The sequence below is a fragment of the Lactuca saligna genome, chromosome 3, assembly GCF_052625555.1.
Source record: "Lactuca saligna cultivar CGN05327 chromosome 3, ASM5262555v1, whole genome shotgun sequence".
NCBI classification, from domain to species: domain Eukaryota; kingdom Viridiplantae; phylum Streptophyta; class Magnoliopsida; order Asterales; family Asteraceae; genus Lactuca; species Lactuca saligna.
The window spans coordinates 155,452,133-155,463,684 of NC_136419.1; the positions used below are offsets into that span (position 1 = coordinate 155,452,133).

Here is an 11,552-nt window from a genome sequence, read left to right on the forward strand (position 1 = left end):
GGAGGCGGGGGGGGGGGGGGGGGGGGGAGGGTTCTCTATATAGGGCCAAATCTGGTCACGATAAACATTGACTGTGCCGCGGTCCGCGTCCAGACAGACTTCATTACTTTTCCATACGAACTTTATAAAATTCCTCCGCACACGACAAATCCCCCGCACCGTGAATTTTATAAAATTTGTTGGAACTTCTAAAAATCATAAATTGTACATACGAAATTCGTTTTTGATGCCTTTTATATCCATGCGTTTGTATTTACGCGTACTACAACTTTCGTTTTGATCATTTCAACTAAATGCAATAAATATTTTATAAACATTTGTTTTTATATCTCAAATGTGAAAACCACGTGTTAGAACACGAGCCTCTTGTCCAAATCTTTAGACAACAAACAACTTGATATAAAACATTACCAAATAAACTTAACCGATGTGGCGATGTTCGAATTCCATAAAATTCAACACTATCTCAATTTATTTTTGTGAGATGGGCCATAAAATTGAAGCAGTGTTGCATGGGCCTGTTGGGGGCCTAGCGCATCCAAACTGTCTTTTTACAGCAAGAGGCACCCATGACCCATTGACCGTTTTTCCTTCTCGTAAAAGGTGAAAACTCATCTTTCTGGGGGCGCACTCAGTTCGCCTGCTGTCACTACTCGGTCTCATTCTTTGAATCTTCAATTCCATCGGTCGTGTTTAACAGGAAGAGGTAAAAGTTGTTGTTTAATCCGTTCACTATTGATTGTTCGCTGTTTTTCCTTGTAATTATTATTCTTGTTGTCCAACTTTTGGTTACCCTAATTCCCTTTATATCTGAGCAATCATTTCTAGGGTTTTCGAGATTCTTAAAGTTAGATTGTTTGTTTGCCTTGTTGAGTAGCTTAGTAGACGCCTCCTCATCTTTCAGACCTTTCTTCTGTAAACTATTCGCTACGTCCCATGAAAGTTTAACCGTTGAGTTCGGTAATTCCAAAACCCGAATGGACCAATATATAGCTTCAAAAGACGCATCTTGTCATGAAATGGTTGCTTAAAATCTTATACACACCTTACTTGAAGCAAAGCATGTGGTTAGCGACTTTAAGCTTAACGCTTCTGGAACTGATGCTTCCTTTTGTCTTTCTCTTCTTAAATTTCAAGGCTTGCGGAGGAGTTTAAGTCTTTTGGGCCCAAAAGTATGCACATTTATAGTTTATTTTCAAAATTTTGTTATTCTGTTATCTACTTGTGGTGGGCAGTTTTACCAATCTTGGGTATATGAATTGTTGTATGATTGATGATGTAGCTGTGTATAATCTAATGATGAGTGTCTTTAAAGAACAATTCATGGTACGAGTTGTACAATTTGATTGGATTAATGAAAGAAATATCAACTATTCAACTAGGAATCTTTAGTGGTCATTTTAACATACATCTTTTACCAAATTTGTGTCTGTTGAGGATTTTTGTTGTACATATCATTCTTTCACTACTTCAATCCACATTTTTTTGTTAAAGAAAATTACAACTGAATGTTATGCTATATCTACTAACACCATAATAAACACTTGTCAAATTTGTATTTTGACAAGTATGGGCTTCAAAATAGTTACCATTATATTAAGGTTAGACTGACTCTCATGATTTGAGATGGTTAATACTTCTAAAAGTTGTGTTTTATCAAACTTCTGTTTTTGATTGATAAAGCTAGTATCCTCTATCAATGCCCTTTTTCTGAAATTCTTATGTGTTCATAACTTAAAGACTTTTTTTATACATGTTTGAAGTTCTTCATTTCCAAGAATCAGCCTACTCTTACAAAAATCTTTGTTTTAAACAATTTATAGCCTACTTTAAAAGTCTTACTTTTCAAATCATATCTACTGTTTTAATATCGTGCATTAGTTGTTTTAGATAGAGATTAATTGTGCATTAGATATAATAGGTGATAAAAAGTTATTGTAAAGGTGACACTTCACATTTAATGTAGGTTAACTGGGCTACACGTTGTTTAATTTAAGTAGTTATTTGAAAATATGCAAATCATTTCTTGATCATGCATTTATATTAGAAGAATAAATGATCTCTATAAAATCATACTTCAACTCTATACATTTTTAATCAAATTTGATATTTTTGAATTTCAGTATCACACTGAAATATGTTTATTTTCACATTCTCTCAAATCGACTTGCCATTTCTTTTGTGTTTCAGAAGAAGCTGTAGACTTCTTTGCTTTTAGTCTTTTTACTATTGATTGCCCCTTTGTATATTTTTTGGGATTTATTGTTTTATGTCAAATATTTACATACAAATTGTAGTAACTACTAAATTATAAAACAGAGGTAGTTTGCATCTTTTAGTATGGAATTGATTTCTGTTCAAATTCACAAATCTTATATCCATAATTGTATACAAATTTCCTTCCATAAACTCATGGGATTCAATCTTGATCCTCCCCTATTTGCACAAATGACTGAATTACCCCTTTTCAACCTTTTTATAACATTGTCGTATGTTGCTTTCTTCTTTTGGTTATTGGATTATGTAGTTTATCGTTTATTATTTGTTTCGGAGTTTGTTGTCATATATGAATAAATTTATGTTTACTAATATGTTAACAAGAAATTCATAAAACATAAATATGCTTACTTTTACAAATAGTCAAGAGAAGTTTTATGAACAAGAAATCAACAAAGGGCAATTCTGTCATTTGTCATTATATACTCAAAATTGAGTGGTCAGCAATCAACCTGCTTATTATATCTCATATGAATTTCGGTAATTTGACTTTAAATTTAGATATTTTAATGTTTATATTTATTGTGTTGATAGAGTGGTGCAAAACTTTGTATGTGGCTCTATGGTGCCTCCTTTGCAGCTGGATTTTGGAAGCTCTTTTTACATCCACCAACTCCTTCCATGACAAACTCATACTGTGTCATTTAAGGTAATGACATCATATTATTATGTAAATTCTAATTTCATTACTTTTTTATCATAAAACCAATTCATGAAATAATTACATTGGTGGACATGTCTCATGTTATTCAAGGTGTTCATGTAAAATTTAGTAGTGTTGAGAAAATGAAATCATATATGCGTATATGTAATACATATACATGTATACGTAATGTATACGCATAATTGCATATACACATAATTTAATAGAATGAACTATTCTTGAAATATATGATTCCTTCCATTATGTTAGTTTTCATTCCTTAATCATTGACTATATATATTTTTTTCTTTTTTGCTCATTGAATGGAGTGAAAATTGGCAATATAACTCGATCCTTACGTATGTAATTTATCATGACAGTTTTTCACGATGCTAATAAAATCATCATTTTAAATTTTATTAATTGAAAATTTTATTTCAGGCATTCGCTGTGATGGATGCCAACAAAGAAGAAGCGTTACGCGCCAAACAAATAGCAGAGAAAAAAATGGAAAACAAAGAGTTTTCAGCCGCATTAAAAATCGCCCAAAAAGCCCAACAACTTTACCCCGAACTCGAAAACATCTCCCAATTAATTTTAGTATGTGAAGTCCACATTTCATCAGAAAAAAAATCATTCGGATCCGATAAAGATTGGTATTCAATTCTCAAAATCGACCCTTCATCCGATGATTTATCAATCAAAAAACAATACCGCAAATTAGCCTTAGTCCTTCACCCCGATAAAAACAAATTTTCGGGGTCCACAGACGCCTTTAAATTAATCGGTGAAGCCCAAAGAGTCCTTTTAGACCCTGAAAAACGAACGTTACACGATAACAAACGGAGAGCTTTTTCCACCACAAATTGGGCCCCGCGACAGCAACCGGTTGTCCGACAACCACAACATTCATGGAATCCAGTTTTTCCGCAAGGGCATTCTGGTAATTTCGCAGGGGATAATTTCACCGGAGGGCGTTCCGGTCCCGGGACCGGAACCGGGAGCTTTCAGTTTCCGCGCGCGAAGCCTGGGGGTAGCGCGGTCCGGTTAACGTTTTGGACGGTTTGCCCGTTTTGTTCGGTTCGGTATCAGTTTTATCGAGATGATGTTTTGAATAAACCGGTTCATTGTCAAACTTGTAGGAAGGCTTTCACGGCTTATGAATTGAACCTACATGCTCAGCCTTCGGTTCCACAACGGAATACGATTCCGGTTCCGACTCCGACTCCGACTCCTGTTCCGGTTCCGGTTCCGCCCAAATCGAAATCCAAATCAAAACCAACCGAGACGCAAAATGTGAACAAGAAACGGAAAAAGAAGGTGGACGAATCGAGTGAAAGTTCTGACAACGGCACGAGCAGCTCTGAGGAAGATGAAGATGAAGATGAAGATTCCGGAGATGAAAACAGCACGGAATCGGATGAAAATGCCCCTGAAAAAAATCAAGATTCTGGACGTGTTGGTGAACAGCCTCGGAGATCCGCACGCCCGAAAAGAAATGTGTCGTATAAAGAAAATGTAAATGATAATGATCATGATCATGATGACGAGGCTGCTCCGTCAAAAAAGCGGGCCCCACCATCGGATACTGCAAAACCGAAACGCGAAGATATGTTTTGGAAAGCGGAGGTTCGGGAACCGGTCAAAGAAAGTCAAAATCAAGAATCTCATTCTAATTCCGATGGTAAGAAAGTCGATGTTGAGGACGTGGAATCGGAATCGGAACCGGAACCGGAAGCAGAAGATGAACCGGAATCGGATCCGGAAGTTTTCGAGTGTCCTGATCCGGAGTTTAACGACTTTGAAAAAGACAGAAAAGAAGACAGTTTTACCCCTGGGCAGATTTGGGCGCTTTATGACACCGAGGATGCGATGCCAAGGTTCTATGCTTATATTCGGAAAGTTCAATCGCCGGGTTTTAGCCTACAAATCACATGGCTGAAACCGGTTCCGGAAACCGATGATGAAATGAATTGGGTTGAGGAGGAGTTGCCGGTTTCTTGCGGGAATTTTAAACGCGGGAAACCCGATAAAGCGGAAGATCTTCCGATGTTTTCACATTTGGTGACTTGGGAGGAGGGTAAAAAGGGAATTTTCAATATAATTCCGAGAAAAGGCGAGACGTGGGCCCTATTTAAAGACTGGAATATAAACTGGTCTAATGATGGAAACGGAAAGTATGAATATGAGTTTGTTGAGGTTTTATCAAATTATGATGAGGGTATTGGGTTTCGGGTTTCGTATTTGGAGAAGTTGGCTGGATTCCGATGTCTTTTTGGCCAGAAAGAGGATGGGGAGATGGTGATTCCGGAGAGTGATAAGTATAGATTTTCGCATATGGTTCCGTCTTGTAGGATGAGTGGTGAAGAACGGGAAGGTGTTCCGAAGGGGTCGTATGAGCTTGATCCCGCGGGTTTGCCGGCATCAGCATTTGAGTAGGTGGTTTTGTAATAGGGTAATCGGAACCAGAATCAGAAACGGAATCGGAATCGGAATTGGAATTTGGAATCTAAATATTGTGTTTTAGATGTTATTTTGTTGGTAATTAGATATATATAAATCCATTTGGACCCTTGGGAGACTCGTGGTTAATTGATTCGAAATAACGCTAAAAAGGGTCTCTTTTGATTTGGTGATCTTGTTTTGCTTTATTTTTCTTGTATTCTAACGGACATACCATGGAAAGAAAAACTCCTACGTAACATATTGAAGGTAGTGATGCACAAAGTGCTTATTTGTTATGAACACCAATAAACTGGTGATTAAGGGGATGATTAAGGGGAGTGATAACATTCCTAGCATCTTGTCAGGTCAGCTTTTTGAGTGCTATGTTATTTTTCTCCGTTTAACACTTAATCTTAACATTTGATAGGGAGTGATAATACTTTTAGCATTCTATTTGTTTATTTTTATTTTTCTAATTTAATTACTTTATTTTAATAAACAGTTTTTTTTTAATATTACACATTTTTTTTGGTTTAATCTCATACTCGTAATAGACATTGACTTGGATCAAGAAATTGTACTGGTGAAGATCAAGGCTTAATCTCTTGTACATGAACAATATAGTTTACTTGAATTGAGCAATCTTTTTTGTGCTTAGACCTCAACCCCAGAAATCACAATGCATCTATAAAATCAAAATTCCAATCGCACATGCGCATCAAATCCACATCTGTATGACCACATAATGGCATAATGGCGATCGATCCTCCTTGATCACCAAATGAAAACAAACAAACTAACTAATAACACAAATGGAGGAAATACCTAAACAAAAACATAATTAAACATAAAAAATAAGGCGTCAACAAACAAGAATGATGGGTGAAAAAAATAACAGATGTTATTATGGGTCTTGTGAGATTTTGTTTGTTGTTCCTTCAAATCCTTTACTGCAATCTTCTTTGAGCTATTTTTTTTTTTTTTTTTTTTTTTTTTTTTTTTTTTTTTAACAAACCTTGAAATGTAATCTCTCAAATGCTTCAACCTACCCTTATACACATTTGACAATAAAAAGAAAAAACATTGCAACCAGTTAGGTTTTATTCAAATTGAAATTAAAACAAGAGCAGCGAATTACCAAATTAATCGACAAGAATTCTTCCATTTGAGATGACGCTTCCAAAAAACAATGTCACCCCCTCCTGGTAGTGGATTTGGTGTGCAATCATGAACAGGGAAATTAATCGACAAGAATTCTTCCATTTAAGATGACGCTTCCAAAAAACAATGTCGCCTCCTCTTGCTAGTGTGCAATCATGAATAGGGAAATCAGGAAGATCATGGACCAAATTTAATGGAAGCTGTTAAAGCTCCTCAACACAACAAAAAACTCAAAAAAAAAAGCAATCTATTTTCTCTTATTGTAATCGGTAATCATACTTAGCATTGAAAAGGATGTATTTGGCAAAAATGATAATCGAATTAGAACCCGAAACAATGTCGCTAAATATCTGAATGAAAACCTCTAAAATTAAATCGAATATCATCGCCTCTGATTTATGCTTCGCCGGATTTACTTAGAAAAGGAAAAATTCTTCATCACGATGTGACAACCCAAAAATTTACGAGAATTTAAATATTTCAAAACCAATCCGGGTAAATAAAATTATTCAAATATTAACATAATTCTCAACTTGTTTTCAAAATGATTTCATATCAGAGTTTCCAGAAATCTCAATTCATAAAATGTGAGGATTTGTACGTCACGCCTTCGTCTTGCCACGGTCACCTGAAGTACCTGAAACCAAAAATCAATAAATATAAGCTCAAAGGCTTAGTGAGTTAACCCCAAAATACCAACATATAACATCCAGTAAAAGAATAACAAACAGCATGTCTAATGAACCTCTAGCATGACTGGAGCGTCTCGCAGGGCCTACAACCTATTTGGACCGCTCCCGAGCCTTCGTCATGACTGGACTGCCTCGCAGGGCCTATAGCCTATCCGGACCGCTCGCCACGCCTTCGACATGACTGGATCACATCTGGACCGCCCCGGGTATGTTGGCCTTCATCACAAAGCAGGACCGCCTCAACCTAACCACAGCCATATATGTCAACATATACAATAACACATAATCAATCAATAACATGCACAAACCATACAGATCACTAAGCATAGCATTATCCTATCTATCAAGATATTGATCTAACACATGGTCTTAATCCATTAAGACCTTACTACTGTAACAACGTAAAAATTAAAACAATTTTTCATTTTTCAAACAACATAAAACTCATTCAATATTCTTAAATCTCATGTTTAACAAATGTCATCATGAAAAAAACATATCCCAAGATCATAAAATAAATCTTCTGCCAGTGTGTACGGAACATGCCGACGCCTTCCTGCGATCCTCGCTAATACCTGAAACACATAACACATAACACTATAAGCATAAATGCTTATTAAGTTCCCCAAAATACCACATACAACACATACGCCACTCAAGGTCATAGCTCTATGGGACCTTCCGGTCCATGTGTCTCAGGGGACTTCCGTCCCAACCCTGGTAGACCTTCCGGTTCATACCCTTTTGACCTTCCGGTCCATACACTGTTGACCTTCCGGTCCATAACATGATGACCTTCCGGTCCAAATACATACTACTCAAAACATAACATAACACATACATATCACCTATCAACATATATCACATACTCTTCATAGCACATAAGACCTTCCGGTCAAACATAATTACTACTCTAGGTAATGTATAGTGAGAAGACTCACCTCGTATGCTATTTAGTAACTCACGTGCTTGGTGTCCCTGAACCTCGTAACAATGACCAAGCCCCGCGTAAACACATAAGCAATCATCTCAAATCAATATAGGCTCTCCAGGCTAGACTAGTCCCTTCCAATGTTCTCTGAGAAGGCTAAAAGACCATTTTACCCTTCTAATGGTCCAAAAATCCACGTGTTGACCAAACCCTAAAAGTCAACGAAAGTCGACGGTAGTCAATGGTCAAACTTTGACCAGACTCGTCGAGTGCACTCGTATGACTCGGCGAGTCCATGTGTTTCCTTATAATCCTCAAAAATCCTCACTCGACTCGTTGAGTTAACCTTTCATCGATGGGTTACCACTGGTCACGAATGGCGGGGCAACCCGACTCGACTCATCGAGTCCCCTTATGGACTCGGCAAGTTCCTTCCATGGCAACACTCAAATGACCTTTTAAGGTGAAATCTATTTCTCTAATCTACACATCTGACTTCCCAAGGCTCAATAACTACGTAAAGGTTCAATCTTTACACCCATGCAACACATATAAGACTCCTTTTGGTGAAATAGCTTCTAAAATGGCAACCTAGGTTCATATCTCTAATGGAACAACATAAAGCAGGGAGGTTGGGGCTCTCTGGACCTCTCAAGGTCCAGATCCAGAATTTAACACTCAAAGGGACATCATAAGCATCATATCCAAGCCAATAAAGGGTAGAGAAAACCCTAGATTCAAGGGTTCTACACCAAAACAGAAGAAGGATCGATTTAATACCTCAAAGATGAAGTTCCTTGCTTGAAACCACAAAATAGCAACCCCTTGACCTTCTTTTGCTGGAAACTCCTTCTTCTTTGCAAAAACCACACCAACAAGGATCAAAAGAGCCCTTCTATTCACACCACACCACACGCTCAAGCTCACTAGGGTTTCTCTCTGGACTGGTAGCCACAAATGAGGGTCATAAGGTCCCTTAAATAGGGCACATGCCCGAGGATTTAGGGTTTCCACCCACAGCGCGGACTCGTTGAGTCCGTTCATTAATACAGTCAGCAAATCACGATCCTACTCGACGAGTCTAGGCGTCAACTCGTCGAGTCCCTCCTCATAACTCAAAATAAACAATTTAAATATGGTACATTAAAATCCGGATGTTAAAATTCTACCCCACTAGATTCAGACTTCGCCCTCGAAGTCTCATTCTGCAAACAACTCTGGGTGCTGCTCCCGCATCTCCGCCTTCGGCTCCCAAGTCAACTCGGAACCTCTCTGATGTTGCCATTGGACCTGAACCAGGGGCACCTCCTTGTTTCTCAGAACCTTGATCTTTTGATCCAAGATTGCGATTGGCCTCTCAATATAATTCAGGCCCGCGTCCACCTAAACATCCTCTAGTGGTACTACCGCCGACTCGTCGGCTATATACTTCCTCAAATGAGACACATAAAAGGTATCATGTATCTGGCTCAACTCTGCCGGTAGCTCTAAATGATACGCTACCCTGCCCACCCTTGCGGTCACCCTGAAAGGACCAATGTACTGGGGCCCCAGCTTGCCCCTCTTCCTGAATCGGATCACTTCTTTCCAAGGAGATACCTTAAGGAGTAAGAAGTCTCTAACTTGAAACTCAAGCTCGGATCATTACCTATCCGCATAACTCTTCTGGCGACTCTGGGCTGTCAGCAGTCTTTACCAGACCTGCTGTATCTGCTCAGTCGTCTGAAGCACTATCTCAATGTTACCCATCACTTGTTACCCTACCTCTCCCCAGCAGATGGGAGTCCGACACCTCCTCCCATACAACAACTCGAAGGGAGGCATACCAATGCTCGAATGGTGGTTGTTGTTATAGGAAAACTCTGCCAATGGTAGGTACGTGTCCCAACTTCCTCCAAAGTCCAACACACATGCTTGAAGCATGTCCTTGAGCGTCTGAATCGTCTGCTCACTCTATCCGTCTATCTGTGGGTGGTATACGGTGCTGAAATGCAACATCGTACCCAACTCCTCATGGAATTTTTTCCAGAATCTGGAAGTGAAACGTACGTCTCGATCCGACACAATCGAGATTGCTAGCCTTTCTACAGAAGAGCTCTCACTGATAGCAAGGAAATGGGCGCTCTTCGTCAGCCGATCAACCATCACCCAAATTACACCGACACCCCTCGCGGTCCTCGACAATTTGGTGATGAAATCCATAGAAACCTGTTCCCACTTCCACTGGGGAACCTCAAGTGGCTGTAACTTTCCATGCGGATGCTGGTGCTCGGCCTTAACCTTACGACAGGTCAAGCACCTCTCAACAAACCATGCAACATCCCTCTTCATACAGGGCAACCAATAATCTCCTTTCAGGTCCGAATACATCTTAATGGCCCCGGGATGGATCAAGAACCTCGATCTGTGTGCCTCCTCCATCAGGATGACACATGCCCCACCCGTGAACGATACCCAAATCCGACCCTGAAAGGTCACAATCCCTCGGCTATCGGTAACAATCTCTGATACCTGCCCAATTACTCGCTCTCTCTTGCGATTCTCCGATCTCATAGCCTCTGCCTGGGCCTCTTGGATGGTATCCAACACCGGAGTCATCACCATCATCCTCATACAAATATCTCATATCAGGGCACTCTCCGCCCTACGGCTCAGGGCATCGGCTACAATGTTAGCCTTTCCTGGGTGGTACAAGATCTCGCAGTTATAATCCTTTACCACATCCAACCACCTTATTTGGCGGATGTTCAGGTTGGGTTGATCCATCAAGTACTTCAAACTCTTGTGGTCTGTGTATATGATACACCGAACCCCATAAAAATAATGACGCCATATCTTGAGGGCGAACACAACGGCCTCCAACTCCAAATTGTGGGTGGGATACCTCACCTCGTGAGGCTTCAACTACCTCAATGCGTACGCTATCACGTGCCCTCTCTGCATAAGCACCACACCCAACCCCGATGTCAATGCGTCACAATATACCAGAAAATCCTCCATCCCTTCTGGGAGGGCTAATACCGGGTCTTCGCATAATTTCTAGCGAAGCGTCTCAAATGAGGTCTGGTGCTCTATACCCCAACTAAAAGTCACGGCCTTCCGAGTCAACCTAGTGAGAGGAACGACAATCTTGGAAAAATTCCTGATAAATCTCTGATAGTAGCCGGCCAACCCCAGAAAACTCCTGATCTCGGTGGGGCATTTTGGCACCTCCCATCTCATAACCACCTCAATCTTGGCCGGATTGACCAATATCTAATTCTGGTTAACGAGGTGTCCCAACAACTGGACTTCTCGTAACCAGAAATCACACTTCGAGAATTTGGCGAAAAGCCTCTCCGACCTCAATACTCCGAGAATCTCTCTCAGATGCTCCTCATGCTACTCTCTAGATCTCAAATAT

At 39.6% G+C, this 11,552-nt stretch overlaps 1 protein-coding gene across 2 annotated transcripts; it reads left to right on the forward strand.

Moving 5' to 3' along the window:
- The first annotated feature begins 571 nt into the window (after positions 1-571).
- On the forward strand, positions 572-5,550 carry LOC145037385 (uncharacterized). Of its 2 annotated transcripts, none has more exons than XM_078986035.1 (3): positions 572-706; positions 2,812-2,926; positions 3,362-5,550. In XM_078986035.1, exon 3 carries the CDS (start codon positions 3,374-3,376, stop codon positions 5,357-5,359), a length of 1,986 nt encoding a protein of 661 aa, XP_078842161.1. In that variant the 5' UTR covers positions 572-706; positions 2,812-2,926; positions 3,362-3,373; the 3' UTR covers positions 5,360-5,550. The 2 variants fall into 2 exon arrangements, with proteins under 2 accessions (XP_078842161.1, XP_078842162.1); XM_078986036.1 differs by lacking the exon at positions 572-706 and adding an exon at positions 742-1,172.
- Positions 5,551-11,552: the final 6,002 nt, after the last annotated feature.

Coding starts and splice junctions, on each gene's coding strand:
- LOC145037385 (XM_078986035.1), top strand. CDS start 3,374: ATGGATGCCAACAAAGAAGAAGCGTTACGCGCCAAACAAATAGCAGAG.